The sequence below is a fragment of the Phocoena sinus genome, chromosome 15 (genome assembly GCF_008692025.1).
Source record: "Phocoena sinus isolate mPhoSin1 chromosome 15, mPhoSin1.pri, whole genome shotgun sequence".
Lineage (NCBI taxonomy): Eukaryota > Metazoa > Chordata > Mammalia > Artiodactyla > Phocoenidae > Phocoena > Phocoena sinus.
The window spans coordinates 74,773,799-74,793,068 of record NC_045777.1 but is presented as its reverse complement, the minus strand read 5'-3'; the positions used below and the strand labels follow the sequence as shown (position 1 = coordinate 74,793,068).

Here is a 19,270-nt window from a genome sequence, read left to right as displayed (position 1 = left end):
AAAGTTTTCAAGCCGAGAATTAAAACCTCCCATGACTGTAGGATTTAAAAATTACCCATCAAGCTGTTTATCGTTTACTGGAACAATAGGTATAAAGCTACCACCATCCTGGGAACGTGCAATTGCTCGATGAGGCTTGTTACCGAGGCCTTCTACTCTTCTGGGCACGGTTATCACCCTTATGGGTTTTTCTTCTCTGTGATTTATTCTCAAACATTTTGTATTTCCTTTTTGCCATTTAAATGAGATTTAAATAAAACCATTAGGTATAGAACGGTGGCAGATGGTTACACACTTTAAACTCATGATAAAATCAATCTGTATATTATTCTCTGTTCAAATGAAGCAAAAACACCTGCAGTCTGGAAGTTCCTTATTGCTGCCTTTTCTGTGTTGTACTGCGCATCTCCTGGAATATCTCGCCTTGTGGTAATTGATCATGAAGAAAGGAAATCAGGCAGGGATGACAGCCCGAGTTCTGTCCCATTCTGTGTGTCTTTCTTGGTCCACATGTCCCCTGCTTTTGGCAGTCTCTCCCTTTCATAGACCGCCCCTGCCATCCACCCCATTTCCCAGAAGGAGGGAGAGGCTCTTCATGGGTGACCAGCCTTAACCCCACACCTCACAGTTGCTCTGACCTTCCTCTCAATTGAAATGTGTTCAGGGCATATTCCGATATCGATAAATTGAGAACATAATTTTTTCTGCAACGGGTAATGTTAAAATTTCCACTGAAGCTATATCTGAGCCTGAGTGGCATATCCTGGTATGGTGATTTTCAAATAATTCTTTTTCTCCCCCTCCTTTTTCTAGGTTTATCTAAATCCCTTGGGCTCATTGAAGGTTATGGTGGGCGGGGCAAAGGGGGCCTTCCTGCTACCCTTTCCCCGGCTGAAGAAGAGAAAGCCAAGGGACCCCATGAGAAGTATGGCTACAATTCCTACCTCAGTGAAAAAATTTCACTGGATCGTTCCATTCCGGATTATCGTCCCACCAAGTAAGTTCTGATTCAGTCATTCAGAGGAGCTTACTTTATCAGATGGTTGGGTGTAGACCCATGTCTGTGACATTTTCTTGTGTTACTTGTACCTAGTGGAGGGGCTTTTATCTCGTCTCCTCCATAATCAATAAATAGTACTATTGATTATGAAAATAAATAGAGCTAAATAAGAATTTTTAATTTTTATAAAATAATACAGAAGCATAGAGAAAGGTCCGTGATACAAAAAAATTTTAAGTAAAAATTTAAAAATCAACATGATCTCATTACCTAGAGGTGGTGACTAGTAAAATACTAGTAGTTTGTCTTTGAGTCTATTTCTATACAGATATGAGCATATGATGTGTTTCATTTATCCTTTTTTTCATTTATTATTTCATGAGCATTTTCTGATGTTATTAGTTATGATCATTATTTTCATTGTTAGAAATCTAGATTATTTCCAAATTTTCATTATTATAAATATGAAATATTTATAATATTATAAATATTTATAATTTTATAAGATAAAATTTCATTTTTATAAATAAAAATTGATAAAAAATGTATTTAAACATTTTCATTATTATAAATAACACTTGGATGGATATCTCCCCACTCAAATCTTTATGTATATTGATTTGATATTTACTTTCTTAATCCACACTTCTAAAGGTGTAATCCTGAGATCACATTGTAGGAGTACTTTTGGAGGCTTTCGATACATATAGTGATATTTTCCTCCAGAAAGTTTATAGAAGTTTCCGCTCCTGTTGGAACTTTACTAGACCCTTCCCAAACTGGGTACTAGCCTTTAAATAATGCTTTTCCCATCTGGTAGGTGAAAGAGTACATCCTGTGATTGTTTCAACTTACAATTTTTGTTTGAGATTCTTACCTTTGAAACAGTTTGTTTGCGTCTTGGTTGGTTTATGAGAGGTCTTTGCTCTGTGCTCTCAGATTTAAGAATTATTTGTTTTCTCCTTGTGAAAGAGAGAAGAGAGATTGGTGGGAAAATCAAGATGCTGGGGGAAAATATCCTATTTTCTAGGCAGTAGTCCTCCTTGGCTTTTCAAACAGATACTTCATCTTCTGTTAGATTTGTGGTGTCTCTCTTTCTTTCGTTTGCAGTGTGCCCTTGCTTAGAGTAGATTATTTCTTTTTCAAATGGGTTTTGTACGAATCAGTTAAGTATCCTGGTTACTGAGAAAAATAGATTCAAGATAAGGAAGATTACCTTAAATGAATTTAAAATTGCAGCATTAGCTGAGAAAACTTAAATCTCTCTCTCTGCCTAATAAGCATATATTCATTTTGAATCACTAGGAAAACATACATCACCCCTGTTGGAAGCTATTTTGTGTTCCTGGACTTTTGCTCTCAAAAACATCTGGCTGTTTTCATTTCCTGGTGCTCTCTGATTAGCCTTTCTTATTTGGATGTTGGCAAATAAACAGAGCTGTTATTTTTGTAGTCCTGTGAGAATGAAGATGCTTCCAACATGGAGCTTAGTGGAAATGGGTCAGTTGAACAATATCAGTGAGCATGTATTATGTACCAGATGGTTTTCCCCACACTAGGGGCAGAACATTGGATAAGATAGCCCTTGCCTACATACTCTTGTCTGGGGAGGGAGACAGATGTGCAAGCAGGTCAGTCCAGCACATTGTGGTCTATGTGGGTATGTCAGGCCAGAGACATACACAGTATGTACAGGGAGGATCTGGGAAGGTTTCCTGCTTGAGATGACGCAGAAGCTTAGTCTTGAAGGCCCATTAAGGGTTAGAAAATTAAAGAGCGGAGACAGATAAAGACAAGTAGGAAGGGGAATATCAAGATCAGAGCTGGGGATGCAGATAAAAACGTGGCACGCCCAGGCAGGAATACACAGCTCCGTGGTGCTCTATAGTGTAGCATGGTGGCTTGAATATACCAGGGGTCCCCAACCCCCAGGCCGCAGACCGGTACTGGTCCGTGGCCTGTTAGGAACCGGGCCGCACAGCAGGAGGTGAGCGGTGGACGAGTGAGTGAAGCTTCCTCTGCCGCTCCCCGTCACTCGCATTACTGCCTGGACCACCCCCTTCCCCCCCAACCCCGCGCCCGTGGAAAAATTGTCTTCCAGGAAACCGGTCCCTGGTGCCAAAATGTTTGGGGACTGCTGGAATACACCACTTAGATTTCGTCCCTCCGGAAACTTTACTGAGATGATAGTAAAGGACTACAGAGGATGACAGACTCTAAGGGACAAAAACAGGTTAGGCTCCCACAGCAGGGAAGAAACACCCACAAAGTTTTGGAAGATGGAAAGAGGATGGAGGAATGGTAACTGACATAGCAAACTGGATGAGGCTGAGACCCAACCTTCTACATATGATGGGAAGTGGGGGGAAGGGCAGAAGAATATAGCCTAGTCACACCTCAGAACCCCAGAGACTCAGGAATTGGAGATTCTGGGTACCTCTGATGGCTGGGAGGTAGATTTGAATAGAAGGATTATAGCTGTGTCCCCAGATTCTTTCTTCAACTTTACAGAGCCAGACGCTGCCCTTCCCTACCTGGTGGAACATGGGAGGTTTATTCCCTGGAGATGGTGAACTCTGGGCTTTAGTTCATAAGATGACAGAAGATAGGGCTGTGTACTAAGTGGGGACACCCTTGGCCTCATTACCTCTGCAAGCTTTCACACTCCTGTAGTCCAGATTTGGAAGAATCCACTCTAAGGAAGCCATTCAACCTAAGAGAAATGCCAATAGATCTGATAGGTCCCCCGCATCCCCGAAATGTCAGGGTTCTACTCATTAAACATTAGTATAAAGGCTCATCCATCTACACAGAGCTGTCTTCCTCTAAAGTAAGAAAGGAGAACCAGAATCCCTAGACATTTCAGGAGAATCTCTATTATAAAGGGCCTTAGCAACAAGAAGAAGAACAATAGAAAAGGCATTTGGAGGAAACAGACACACTTTAAAACTATAATTAATGTCTTAGTTCATGGAATGTTTTGTTTTATTCACAAAATAAGAATCAAGTGCTATGTTAAAGTGATAATCAGAGAACAAGAGGTCTTGGAAGTTAAGAATAAGATAGAAATAAATAGTTCAGTGAAAGTTTAGATAAATAAATTATTGTGGCGATCACTTCAAAATGTATACAAATATCGAATCATTATGTTATATACCTGAAACTAATACCAGGTTATATAGCCACCGTGCTGTACAATACATCCTCATGACTTATTTTATAACCGGGATTTGTACCTGTTGACTCACTTCATCCATCCCCACCCCCTCCTCACCTCTGGCAACTGTGATCTGTTCTGTCAATGAACTTGGGTTTGTTTTTTAAGAGTCTGTGTATAAGTGGGATCTTACAGTATTTGTTTCTCTGACTTCCTTCACTTAGCATAATGCCCCCAAAGTCTATTCATGTCATTACAGTTGGCACAATTTCATTCTTTTTATGGCTGACTCATATCTATATGTATCACATTCTCTTTATCCATTCATCCATTTGTGTACACTTAGTTTGTTTCCATATTGTGCGTATTGTAAATAATGCTGCAGTAAACATGGGGAGGGTGAATATATCTTTGTGAATTAGTGTTTTTTTTTTTTGGGCGGTACGCGGGCCTCTCACCGTTGTGGCCTCTCCCGTTGCGGAGCACAGGCTCTGGACGCGCAGGCTCAGTGGCCATGGCTCACGGTCCCAGCCACTCTGCAGCATGTGGGATCTTCCCGGACCGGGGCACGAACCCGTGTCCCCTGCATTGGCAGGCGGACTCTCAACCACTGCGCCACCAGGGAAGCCCTGTTTTTGATATAAATACCCAGAAGTGGAATTGCTAGATCATATGGTAGTTCTATTTTTAATTTTTTGAGAAACCTCCACATTGATTTCCATAGTGGCTGCACCAATTTGCATATCTAGCAACAGTGCAACAGGCTCCCTTTTCTCCACATCCTCGCCAACACTTGTTTTTCTAGTCTTTTTGTTAATAGCCATTCTAACAGGTGTGGGGTGATAGCTCTCTCTTTTTTTTTTTTTTGGCTGCATTGGGTCTTCGTTGCTGCGTGCGGGCTTTCTCTAGTTGTGGCGAGCAGGGACTACTCTTGGTTGCGGTGCGCGGGCTTCTCATTGCGGTGGCTTCTCTTGTTGTGGAGCGCACGGGCTCAGTAGTTGCGGCTCATGGACTGTAGAGCGCAGGCTCAGTAGTTGTAGCGCACGGGCTCAGTTGCTCCACAGCATGTGGGATCTTCCCAGAGCAGGACTCGAAGCCGTGTGCTCTGCATGGGCGGGCGGATTCTTAACCACTGCGCCACCAGGGAAGTCCTTCTCATTGTTTTTTATTTACATTTGCCTGATGATTAGTGATGTTGAGCATCTTTTCATGTACCTGTTGCCCATCTGTATATCTTCTTTGGAAAAGTGTCTATTCAGATCCTCTGCCCATTTTAAAATCAGATTGTATGGGTTTTTTTTGCTGTTGAGTTATATTAATTCTTTATATATTTTAGATATTAATCTCATCAGATTTATGATTCGCAAATACTTTCTCCCATTCAGTAGGTCGTCTTTTCATTTTGTTGATGGTTTTCTTTGATGTGAAGAAACGAATTTAGTCCCCCTTATTTATTTTTGCTTTTGTTGTCTTTGCAAACAAAAAAAACTTTTTTACCATTCTTTCAGAAAGTTTGGAACTGAATTAGTGATGGGCACACACACACACACACACAAAGCTTGTGAAAAAGGAAAGCAATTATTAGCACAGAAAAAAACCAAAAGTTCCTCAAGAAAGGAACTGCAATTCCATATATTCTGTGGCTGAGCTGTGAACAGTATAACCATACAAATATTGAATAGGTATTAAACCACAAGTTATGGTATAACTCTGTTGGAAGAAAGAAGAGGCAAAATGTGTATGTGAGGTGTGGGTAGTATAAGAAAATTAAACCTTTATGGTCAGAAACAGAAAATCAATTGAAAATATCTAAAATTTAAACATCAGGAATTGCAGCATAATGATTGTTATTTAGAAACATTGAGAGTACAGAAATGGGATAAGACTGTATGTATTTTGTTTTAATAAAATAAAAGTTTAATTATGCCATAAATGTAAATCTACACCAAAAAACTAAGTGCAAGGTAGAAGGGTGAAAGTATAATAGAAGAAAGAGTTGGAGAACTGGGTTGAATGATGTGACCACCTCTGCCTTTTCAGATTTTTCTGGCAGCTATATGGAGGATGAATTTGAAGGTGAAATTAAAGATGAACTTGAGAGCTTGCCCACAGGTCATACATGGTAACCAGAGGTAGCGTTATAAATTCTGGGCTCCACAGCCAAAGGTACCAAATTAACCTTGGTTAGTTGCAAATTCATCCTTGCCTCCAAAGAAGGGCAAGGGCCTTGCCTGTAGAAGCTGCTCCTCTGGTATTTGAGCCCAGGGGATAGGAAGGGAGGCAGCTGTCTGGGGCCAGAGCACTTTCTTTCCGCCCCATGCAGCCCAAGCCCAGGAGGAATTATCCCCCCACGGGCAAGATCTTGCTTATGACACTGCCCAAAAGCTCTCTCGAGTTTAGAGAACTGAAATTGGCTAATTCCATTGCAATTTTATACAGAACCTCAAGTTGCTTTCATTCTTATTGGTTTATTATTACACTACTCTTGACAGAGTTGTTTCTCATAAATATGAATGAATTTGGGGATAATAGTGGGATTAACCATTTGTTGGTCACATTTCATGCAAATGGATTCCAAAATGTTTTCTGTTTTATTTTAATTCTGTGATTTTTTTTTTTTTCTTCCCCAGGACAGATATTTTAAATTTGTATGAACCCCCAACTGTCAATCTTTCCATCTTCGTTTCTTCACTGCTTTAAAGCAGAGAACGAGTACTTATAAATATTCTACTCTGTTTTGTGTTCCTTTTCCATCACTCCCACCCATCCAGAGCTTATTTTAGAATATGGTACAAGATATGTATCTTTTGTTTCAAATGTCTGTCCTTTTTTTTTTTCCAAAGCTTTTTCAAAATGATTTTGGAAATAATGCTTCCTCTTTCTCTTATTTGGAGCTGTTAAATGGAATACATTTTGTACTTTTTATACATAAATGGGCTTATTTTCTAGATTCTGTGCTATTTCTTTGGTCTGTTTTTTTTTTTTTTCATTTTCTTCTCTTTCCTTTCTTTTTTTTTTTTTTTTTAAATCATGGAAAATGATTTTTGACTGAAGTCCCCAGTCTGCCAGACACTGTGCTAAAGACATGGTGAGGAACAGGCACATCTTGGCCCCCTAAGAAATCAAAGCGAGTCGGGGAGGCAGGTGGGGCTTTGCAATCCTTTGACTTGTTTTCAGAGGACCTTAGAAACTAAGATAAGGGGATGTGCACTTCTGGGAGAGTCAGAGGGCAGCGCAGAGGTGACCTTGATCTTAATGGTGAAGACAGAACATTGGAGAGAGTGAACAGCATGTGCAAGAGGACTGGGATAGTTCTTGGATTTCAGGGCTGGGGGAACAGCACAGAAACTTTGGGTTGAGTCATAGGGTCTCCAGAGTGAATCTTGGAAGAAGAGGTTGGAGGGAAAGGGGGAGGCAGGTTCTAAAGCACCTTATGTGCCACTGCTGTGTTAGGTGGTGATGTTCGTCGTTGTCATTGGATGCCAATGAAGGACTTGAGTCAAGATTGTATTTTTGTGGTAATTTCTTAAAAAAAATAATGTTTAACTGTGACAAGAATGTGGAGAAAGGTTAGAGGCATTGGACGCTGGGAGCAGGATGGCTAAATAAAATCTCTCTTTTCCCACTCAACACCTGTTGAGCGCCAACCATTTGCTATGCATTGCTTGACAGAAGAGAAAGACTTGATAATACAGTGAGTGTTTTATAATTATCCTATTCCTTTCACGGAAGTGATTTCTCTGTAAAAAACCAAGGACTGAGTAGGGATGGAGTGGAAGGGCTCGATTCAGGGAAAACTTTCTAAGAATCAGTGAGATGAGTCAGTTAATTGGATATGGGGGAATTGGGTGCAATCAGAAGTTTCTAGCTTGGGAGACAGAGTGGAAGTGATTTCATTAACCAGGAGAGAATCCTGCAGAGAGGTTCATGTTTTGCAGGGAGGTGGGGGCAAGGTGGGTAGCAATGCTGCTTGTCCAGGGTTCCCCATAGTTATGGCTTTCTTGAGGGAACCATGAGATTCATCTGTCTGGCTTTATTCATTCTTTGACTATGTGTGTGCCAGTGAGGAGGTGATGTTTGCAGACACCAGAAGCCAGACAAGGCTTTATTAACCGCCACTCCTTTCCCTTGCCAAGATATCCCATTCTATATCATGTTGTGGCATATTAATTATCTGCCTGCCCACTTATCTCATAATATGGGGGAGGGGCCACCTAGCAGCACAGAAATCTGTCTGAGCTTGTTAAAGCCACAGCTGATATCCCTGCATACATTTTATGGCTTGCTTTCTCCTCCCAGACCGTGTAGGTAATTTATGGGCAGTTTCTCCTGCCGATATCTTCAGTTTCTCCTTTGGCCTCCTGCTTATAAATCCAGATGTCAGGTTTCTTTGGAATTCATTTTGCTTCACTCACAAAGACTCCTCTTTTCTTTATTGCCACCAATTCTAAGTTGCCGTAGTCCGACAGTGTCTGCTTTGGACACACATGGTGTGAGATGTCTCTGGACCGTCTTCACGTCACATCTAGCAGACAATTGTATATTTGGGTCTGGAGGTCAGGAATGATGTCTGGCCCGACTGCAGAGATTTGCAGTCATCCAGGTCCAGCGGGTCTTTTGAGTCTGTGTGTATGTAAGTTACGGTGTTATCATTTAGTGGAATGCATCTACTCATTGGTCAAGACCCAACTCAAGTTTTCCATCCCATGTGAAAAGGACACATTTGATGATTATAGCTGAGACTGGCCTGTTTGTTTTTTCTGAGTCATTCTTTTGATGGTGGGTATCCTGCGTCTTACAGGCTGGTCTTCAACTAGAGTGAAAGCACCTTGAAGAAGGTCAGGAATCCTATGTTAAACTTTCTCTTTTACAGACGTGGGCACAGCGGGTAGCCATCCAACAAATCCTTGTTGGTTGAAATAATAAGTAGTTGCCTGATTAGGAATGTCTTTGAACCGCTAACCACAATAATTACTCCCTTTTATTGACTGCCTTTTATGTTTTTGTCACTGTGCTGTATGTTTTATTGATCTCTTTTAAATTTAACCACTCTCTGAAGTAGCTGTGACCGTCTTTGTTTTATAAATGAGGGAAGGGGCATTTGGAGGGGTGAACCATCCTGCCTGAGGTCACACAGTCAGGCAGCGAGGGAACCCAGATTCGAACCCAGCTGTGTGGGTGTCTTTCAGGCCTGTGCACATACCCACACACATAGGTGCCTCTGCCTACCCATCTGTATCTGTGGGATGGAACTTTCTACTCCATGCTGGTATCATTAGAAGGCAAAAAAATTCTGAGTCTTAGAGACGGGACAGTTCCTTTGGGGAAGTGAGTGTGTGCGCATGTGTGCACGCCTGTGTGTTTGTGTACATGCATATGAAAGTGTTTTTGTGTGTGCATGCATGTTGTGTACTTGTGTGTGTTTACTTCCTACGTTTTCTTCTCTTGTTCCCTTTTACCCCTTCCAACTCTACCAAAATTCCACTACCAAAGGGGCAGTATCCTGAATTTGATTAACCCTTGCCTATTGAGACCTCCTAGTATATAGTGTAATATAGTTGAAATCCTCTTTAAAAGATACGGTATTTGGGGGGTGGGTAAAGCTCAGTAAAAATAAATACTGTAATATTATTAGGTTCAGGAAATGTCTTACCGTAAAGTTGATTTCACCTAGAGGCGTAACCAGGGAGAACTTCTTTGCTTAGGGCTTGTCCTCACCTGGCTGGGGGGTGGGAGAGTGATGGGAAATCCACATGGGGTCGGGGGTGGGGTGCCCTCTCTTTCAATATGTGAGGGTGATAATTCCTGAAGTATTTGTAGTTGAATGTTCATCCCACTTTCATGGGTTCCCTAGGTATGAAAAGCATGTCTGGGTCACTTAAAAGCCTTAATAAGAGCATTTTTCGTGGAGGTCAAGTGCACAGACTTGGAAATATGACTGAGTTATAATCCCAGCTTTGCCTCTTACAAACTCTGTGACCTTGGGCAAGTTATTTAACCTTTCTGTGCCTCAGTTTCCTCATATGTGAAACGGTGATATCGACTTCATAGAATCGTTGTGAAGAGTAAATCGATTATTCCCTGTGACCCGCAGAGACTAATATACCAGGCATTACTCTGAGACCTTCTCATGAATTAATGATATCTGGTCAATAAATGTTAGCTGTGATTATTTTGTAAAAGCTCCTTTACCGGGACTTCCCTGGTGGCACAGTGGTTGGGAGTCCGCCTTCCAATGCAGGGGACGCAGGTTCAATCCCTGGTCAGGGAACTAGATCCCACATGCATGCCACAGCTAAGAGTTTGCATGCCACAACTAAGGAGCCCGTGGCCGCAACTAAGGAGCACGTGTGCTGCAACTAAGACCCAGTGCAACCAAAGATAAGTAAATTAATTAATAATAAAAATAAATAAATGTTTAAAAAAAAAAAGCTCCTTTACCGTACATACCCCTTATCCTTAAAATACCGTGCAAGATTTAATGACAGAATCTTCAGGAAAGTATCTACCCGAATGAAATGTGGGTACAACTATGTGCCTCACTCCAATATGGAAAACTCAAGGCTAAGGTAATGGGCATTCCCTTGTCCCCAGGTCAGCACAGAATTCCAGGGGACCGGCCTGAGACAGACACCAGGCTGTGGTGAGCGCCTGGGAAGGAACGTTCGCTTCCTAAGGCTCTTCCAGGACAGATCAGGAGGCTCACCTTTGGGATTCACCACAGCTTCCATATTGAGGAAGTCCAGCCGGGTGTCCTGAGGGCACAGGAGACTTTGGAAAGGCTGGTGGGATGGGACAGCTGCCCCCTGCTTCTAGTCTGCCGTAATCCATAGTCGTCAGTGTAACGTGTATTCTTACTTACTTGTAATGTGTATTCTAATCCATAGTCGTCAGTGTAATGTGTATTCTTACTTTTTCACCAGTTGAAATGATTATTTTCCCCACATAGTAAAATCGTCTTTTTGATGAAAAGGGCTGAATATTTAAAAAAACATATTTTAAAGTGTTTCTCAAAGGGAGGTCTTTGGAACTTGTTTAAAAATGTAGGTGGCTGGGCCGTATGCAGTGTTCCTGGTCTGAAGTCCTGGCTGCTTTCTATGAATTAATTCCCTCTGTTGAGAACCTCCAAGGTAGTAAGGAGAGTTTTGAAAGAGTGGGCATTGTTCAGCTGTGGCCTTGGCTGTAGAAAGCCTATGTCCTCAGTGGAGTTTTGATTTCTGAGACTTTCTGTGAAGCTGCTCCGGTGTGGAGCGTGACTGGGCCTCAGAAGCCAACCTTCGGTGAGGGGTAGAGGTTGGGAGTAGGGGGTGCAGCTGAGAGAGGGAAGAGGAAGCGCTGCCTCATCCTCCAGGTTGTGCTGCGGTCTGGGCATCAAATGACTCCATTTTCATCATTTCCTGCCTGTTATGAAAAGATGGAAACCTTAGAATAAATATGGTGATTCAGACAGGGGTCTGGAATGTTCTTGGGGTAAAAGTGTCAGAAGTTGCAAGAGTGACATGTGGAAGCTTGTATAGGGCCTGCAACCCTACTTGCTTAAAGACCCCTGGTCTGGGCTTCCCTGGTGGCGCAGTGGTTGAGAGTCTGCCCGCCGATGCAGGGGACACGGGTTCGTGCTCTGGTCCGGGAGGATCCCACATGCCGCGGAGCGGCTGGGCCCATGAGCCATGGCCGCTGAGCCTGCACGTCCGGAGCCTGTGCTCCGCAATGGGAGAGGCCACAGCAGTGAGAGACGCACGTACCGCAAAAAAAAAAAAAAAGACCCCTGGTCTCTCCACACAGGTGGTTCTTGGGAAAGCCTGACATAGGTTCTCAGCCTTCACTGGGCACTGACATCACCTGGGAAGCTTTTATCTTTGGGAGCCCAGACTTCACCCCAGAGTGTATGCATGGATGTAGAACCCATGGGTACGGAGGGCCTACTGTAATTAAATCAGAATCCCTGGGAGCGGGGCTCAAGCATCAGTATTAATTTCTCGTTAATAGGAACTCCAGGTAACCCCAGTGTCTCAAAACATTGGGAACCTGTGGGCCTTCATGTTTCAGGAAGTGTGGTCTTTGCACTTGAATCACCAAGGCTGCTGGTTAAAAATGTCAAGTCTTGGCCCAGCTACAGAGCTAGTAGACTGGTAAATCTACACTATTTCACAAGATCCCTGAGTGATTCTTATTTTTAAATTTGGAGCATCCTAGGGCCCTACCATTTTCTGAGATTCTGTGGAAGTAGATGGAAGAGAAAATGAGGGGTGGAACGGGGCAGGGGTTCCCATGCTTGAGAAGTTCCTGTTCCTTGTTGATTTACCTTGTGTCCGTTCCATCTCTCTGCTTGTTCCTTTCCATCCCATATCCTTGAGTGCATCTGTTTATTTAGTGAATGAAAATGAATAGAAATCAGCCTCATTTTGAATGATTTTCCTTTTAGAAATTCATTATACCCCATAAAATGGTTGAAACTCTTGGCAGTGTTTCAAAGGTAGAGATACAGAGTAGAAAGATAAATATTTGAAGCGGAGATACTATTTGCACTACGAGGGGTGTCATTAATATTATGGGGGTCAAAGACTTAGCTAATTTTTAAGAAAGGATTCCCACATCTCCCTGAGGTAGTGCCAGCCTGGCTCTCCCCAATTTATGAATTGGCAAAGTTAATTTAACCTTTTATTGGGCCCTGAAAAGATTAGCATCGAAATGCATTAGTGTGAGGCTGCAGAAAAGATTCCCCTTTATTTCTGTTCTAGAGAGCTTTCTGGACAAGCTTCAATTTCTTGCATGGGGAACTTGGAATCAGTGGGTAGAAACCAATGTGAACCTTGTCCTGTCTACGTAAATGGATCTGCTCTGCGGTCTGTTTACAACCCGCAGGGTCATTGAATTCCAGATTTACTTTCCTCAGATGTAGATGTGACTATGGGAAATGGAATTCTTGATTTATAACCTTGAATCAAACCAATGTTGGGATTTACAGCAGCGGTGGTTCTTGCTTCTATAACCCTTTGATTACTTTATGTGAGGATTGTTGGCACTGGGGAACTGTAGGAGAACATCTCACCTCGTGTCATTCTCAGAAATTCCCATGATGGCCGTTACTGGGGACTCCAGACTTTGAACCTGCAATGTGTATGTTTCTAGAGGATTTTTCCTGTCTGCCCAGTTACTGTGTCTCTCACTCTATCAGTGCACTTTGAGATAAAACACACACACACACACACACACACACACACACACACACCCCTGCAAGAAAGCCCAAGCTAGCCTACGAGAGTCCCTCTTAGGCAACCTGCCTAATTCCACTCTGGTGCAGTGGATACTTATTTGAAATACTTTCCTGAAAACATTTGTTTCTCAGTCCTGAATATAATCAATAGAACAAATGTCTCTGCAATCACAACACTTTTTTATGTGTGGAGTTCGTTGTTTTTGCTCTGTGAGTCAAGTAAGCATCCCCCGAACTGGCAGCAGGGAAGTGCCACAACGCTTTGTAACAGGGTGAGATTTACAGTGCCGTAAGAGCTGGAGGGATGAATAAGGGAGTGGGCAAATGGGCTAGATTCAGGTATTAATGGGAGTGTTTCCCGGGTATTGCAAATGGAGACAGGCTCACCGGTATTACAGATGGAATGTCCTCAGAGTTAATTTAGAAGAAATTCTGACCACTCAACAGAACCTTGAGGATGGATGCAGCAAAAAGGAGACTGTGGCATATGGAGAGAACATATTTGTTCTTGCAAAATCAGTAGAAAATGTTTAATGTTATCATAACCTCATTTGCATAAAAATAGTCATAAGCAGTAAACCAAATGAAAGCAAAGGAAGACGTGATGGAACCAATGCTGTTTGTGTTTCATTTCCTTATGAATAACATAAATAATTCAATTGAATAAATAAGTACAAAACTGCTTCGAGTCGATGTACTGCAAATTATCATCCCTGGACACTTCCTTTAGTGGTACATGTCGTGGTGATGAAGTAATGTGATATGCCTCCGTGGCTAGCACTTGCTGTATACTTGACCCCTGATAACACTGTCGAGCTCTCCATAACTCTCCAGTGTTGTGTGGCTACAGATTTTTTAGAAGCACAGTCCTGTTACGTAACATAACCTTGACGAAGTTAAATCAGCCATGGCTTATCATCACGGTAGATGCAGTTCCACTTCGCACATGGGAATGCTTAGGTAATTTCTGGTAATTGGCAGTTTGATGAGTCTGGGACTGTGCTATGCTAGATACGTAATTCTTACTATTTGCAACCCGGGTGGCAGAATTGGAGCCACTGAGAATTCTTGTGTAAGTACGCGTTGTGGCATGGAGAAAACCGATGGCATTTATCAGTTAGTTGATTTCAACCCACATTTTCAAGGGCTATGAAGGTAGCCTTGGGCAGGTGCTGTAGGAGTTCTAACAGATGTGTACGATGCAGTTCCTGTACGCATTTGAATTTATTCATCAACTCAGCAAATACTCATTGAATAGCTCCCATCTAACAGGTACTGCGTTGGATGCGGAGACGGTAATGGGAGATGTAATAAACTGGGAAAAAGCAAACACGAGATCATTACAGGTTGTGACAAGTACGTTGAAGTAAACAAACAGGGTGCTAATCTGTGGAGTAGCTGGAAACGAGGGTGTACTTTAAAGAAGGTCCACTGAGAAGGTAGGGGAGATGAGGATGAATCCAGTGATGCAAACATCTGGCAGAAAATCTCTCCTGAAGAAGGAACGGTCCTCAGAAAGGTCCTGAGTTTGGAACGGGCTTGGCTTTATTTAGCAACTGATAAGATATACTGGCAAATGATTTAAGGAGGATGGAGAGGTAGGTAGGAACCGGATTGTGCAGGGTCATGAGCAACGATAAAGAGTTTGGGGTTTATTCCAGTGGGATTAAAAGTGGCATACTGGGTTGAAATTCTGTCTGGAATCTTAGAAGGTGACCTAACGTGGAGATAGGGTCTTTGCAAATGAAATTAGTTAAAATGAGGTCATACTAGGTCAGGGTGTGCCCTAAATCCAAGATAACTGGTGTCCTCAGAAGGAGAGGAGGACACAGAGATGCAGACAGACACAGAGGGAAGGCGGCTGTGGGAAGACACAAGCAGAGATTGGTGTCATGCACCTAGAAGAGAGGGAACGCCGAGGATTGTCAGCAATGTCCAGAAGCTGTGAAAAGGCAAGGATGGATTCTTCCCTAAAGCCTTCAGAGCCTGGCCCTGCCAAATGCCATGGTTTCAGACTCCTGGCCTCCAAAACTGTGAGAGAATAAATTTCTCCTGTTTGAAGCCATCCAATTTGTGATACTTTGTTATGACAGCCCTAGGAAACTCATGTTGATAGTAATGGAAGCCACTGGGGATTTGATACGGGGAAGTGTCGTGATCTGGTTTATATTTTTAAAGGGTCATTCTTTTTGCTGTTGGAGGATGGGCTGCAGAGAGCAAGAGTAAAGCAAGGAGACCAGTTGGGAGGATCGTTCAGGTAGGAGGTAATAGTGATTCCAATTAGGGTGAGCATAGTGAGATGGAGAAAGAGATTTTTGTTGGAGGTAACCAAGGAAGACCTCCAGGTTTTCAGATAGAAATGTATAGGTGGAGGTGGTGCCATTTACTGGGCTGAGGGAAGCAAACAGATTTGGGGAGATATTTAAGAATTCTACACTGAACATGTTAAGTCTGACTTGACTTTTGGTCAATCACTTGGAGATATCAAAGAGGTGACTGATTGATGAATCTGGAACTCAGGAGAGAGGTGGGAGTTGGAGGTACACCTTTGGAGCATCAGCATAGAGACGGCCATCAAGGCTGAGATCATTAAGGAGAGCTAGAGATGCAGCTAGGGCACAGCATTGAGCGCTGTGTCACTCCAAAATTCAGATGTCACTCCTGAAAGAGGAGAGGAATTCAGCGAAAGGTGTGGAGAAGGAACAGCTAATGAAGAAGGAAGAAATCCGGGAGAACGCAGTGACGTGGAAGAGAGTGCTTCTAGAAGGAAGGAGAGGTCCGTAGCAGTGACTGGTACTGAGATGCCAGAAGTGGTCAGTGGATTTGGCAACAGGAAGTTCATTGATCATCTTGACGAAGGTATGTAACCCCGACTGGGGTTGGTTAAGGAAGGAACGTGAGGGAGGAAATGGAGAGAGCAAATGAACTAGGCTTGACAGATTTTATCGTGAAGGGGAGAAGAGTCGTTGGGCTGCAGCTGAGGGCTTTGGGAATCAGAGGAGGTGGTTATTGTGATCATTATTGTTTATTTTTAAATTTTTGTTTCTGTATAACTTCAGACTTACAAAAAGGTTGCAAGAATAGTACAGAAACATTCTGCATACCCTTTACCCTGATTCCACAAAAATGTCAACATTTTACAATATTTGTATCTTTCTATATGCACGTATTTTTCTCTGAACCATTTGAGAGTAAGTTGCGCACGTGATGCGCCTTTCCCTCTAAATAGTGTGTGTATCCTAAGAACAAGGGCATTTTCTTACATAACCACAGTACACTACGATAATATTATCATATCTACTATCTGTAGACCTTATTCGGATTTCACCAACTGTCTCAATAAGTCCTTTATAGAAGAAGAAAGTCCTAGATCAGGTATTACATTCAATTGTCGTGATTTTTTGTTTTGAAATGGTCCTTCAGTATTTATTTGTCTTTCATGACAGGAACAGTTTTGAAGACTGCAGTCCAGTTATTTTGAAAAATGCCTCTCGATTTGGATTTTTCTGTTTCTTTGGAATTAGATTCAGGCTATGCTGTGGTGCAGGAATGCTACAAAAGTGATGCGTTTATCTCAGTGCATCTTATGAGGACGCACATGGGATCTATTCGTCTAATTCCTGGGGGTGTTAATGTTGATGATTTGGTTAAAGGTGGTGTCTGCCTGGTAGTCGATTACATTTCCTGATTCCTGTAGTACAATGTTGAATTAGGAGAACAAGTTGGCACTCATGCCTTGTTCCTGACCGTAATAGACCTTAATAGAAGTGCCTCTAGTGTTTCCCCATTAAAATGCTGGCTTTATAACTATGGTATAGTTCTTTACCATGTTAAGAATATCCATCAATTCCTTTTTTTTTTTTTTTTTTCAGTTTTATTAGGAGGAGTTGAATTTTTTAAGGTTTTTAAAAGTACTTTCTGTATCTATACAAGTAATCATAGATTATTTTCTCCCCATATCTATTAATGTTGTGTATTAGACTATTGGATTTCCTAATATTGTACCAACTTTGCATTCCTGGAAAAAATTCCACTAGGTCATGATGTTTTTTTTTTCTTAATGTAATATTCACTAATATTTTACTTAGAAATTTTGCATCAATATTTGTAATTCTTTCTCTCTCTTTTTGTACTGTCCTTAAGAGGTTTAGATATCCAAAAATTACGAAAAGAATTAGGAGTTTTCTTTCCTTTTCAATGCTCTGGAACTATCTATGGAGCATTAGGACTATCTGCTCTTTGAAAGTTGGGTAGAATTCACCTGTGAAACCATCTGTTCCTGATGGTTTTTAAGCAGTAATTTCTTGATAGGTCTCTCTAATTCTCCTGGGAATAGGTCTGTTAAAGTTTTGTCTCTAATGGAGTCAACCTTGGCTAACTGCCTTTCCCTAGGAAAGTCTCCATTTCATCTAGGCTTTTAAATTTGTTTATAGACATCTGCAAATTAGTCTCTTTTCAAAAATTATTGTTTAAATGGTTATTTCTCTCTTTTTTCTTATTTTATATCTTTGTGCTTTCTCCCTTTTTTCCCCCAATTAAATTAGCTAAAGGTTGTCTTATTTTGATGATTACTTTTTAAAAACCAGAATTTTGATTTATTGATTACATTTTGTATTTTTCTATTCTCTAACTCATTGACTTCTGCTTTTATATTTTTTATTTCCTTCCTTGTATTTCCTTTTGGTTTCCTTTGTTGTTCTTTTCCTAGCTTTCTGAGCTGGTAATGAAATTCAAGTATTTTTATTGCTGAAAGTTTTTAAGGCTTTGAATATTCTTCTTATTGCTTGAAAGCGTCCCACTGATTCTTTTATGTGGTGTTTTCATTATCATTATTTTAGAAATTTAAAAGTTTTGGTTTGTATTTACCCTGGTCTCAAGATTTGTTTAGTAGTCCTTAAAAATTTCCAGGTGGATGGCTTTTAAAAATATTATTAAGAATTTAAAATTCTATTGCCTTCTGATCAGAGAGTATTGTTTGTAATGTTTCTATTTTAAGAAATGTACTGATGTTACCTTTGGGACTGTTTCTTATAACTTTCCCTGAGGTTGCAAAGAAGGGCATATTGTCTATTTTCTGAGAGTAAAGTTTGATGCATATCCATAAGTTCTAGCTTATTGATTATGTTATTTAGCCTATGTTTTTACTCATTGTCTCTTTGATTTGCTTGTACTTAGAGTGTTAATATCTACTGTTTTTGTGGGTTCTGCCCTATGTCTTCTTGCATCTACCTTATTGATTCATAAAGATAGTTGCTATATTTTTTGGTGCATAAATATGAAAACCTGTTATTTCTTCACTGTCAATTATGGCTTTTAGTATTAAAAAATGGCCTTCTTTGTCATATTTAATTTGTTGCATTTAATACGTTTTGGCTTGAATTTTACTTTTTGTGATATCAGGATAGCTACCCCTGCTTTCTTATTTTTCTACTTAAAGATAATTTGAAGTTTAGGGGGTTCTCTGTCTTATCGTAATGCTATGATTTTATTTGTCCCTTTAGCCGTTATTTATGACTTTTTTATGTTGTGCTATTTTTTTTTTTTATGTTTGTAGATACTAGATTCAAAGTTTATACTGGTGGGAATGTTTACCTCCATCAGTGGAGCAACTGCATCAAAATCCCTTGGGGCTCTTGTTGAACTACAGATTCCTGGGCTCTACCCTGTATTGATTAAATTAGAATCTCTGGAACTGGGGCCCAGGAATTTGTATTTCAAGTGATACCTCAGACGGTTCTTTTAGTCTTTAAAGTTTGGGAATCACTGATACAGATGGTAAAAAATATAAAGTCCGGGCTTCCCTGGTGACGCAGTGGTTGAGAATCTGCCTGCCAATGCAGGGGACACGGGTTCGTGCCCTGGTCTGGGAAGATCCCACATGCCGCGGAGCAACTAGGCC

The 19,270-nt window shown here is 41.3% G+C and overlaps 1 protein-coding gene across 1 annotated transcript in view; it reads left to right on the top strand.

The window, feature by feature from the left end:
- Positions 1–19,270, top strand: part of GALNT17 (polypeptide N-acetylgalactosaminyltransferase 17) — a 453,307-nt gene that overhangs the window by 186,182 nt on the left and 247,855 nt on the right. Inside the window, exon 2 of the mRNA XM_032605830.1 lies at positions 814–997. Coding sequence (XP_032461721.1) covers positions 814–997 — 184 coding nt within the window. The remainder of the gene's footprint in view (positions 1–813; positions 998–19,270) is intronic.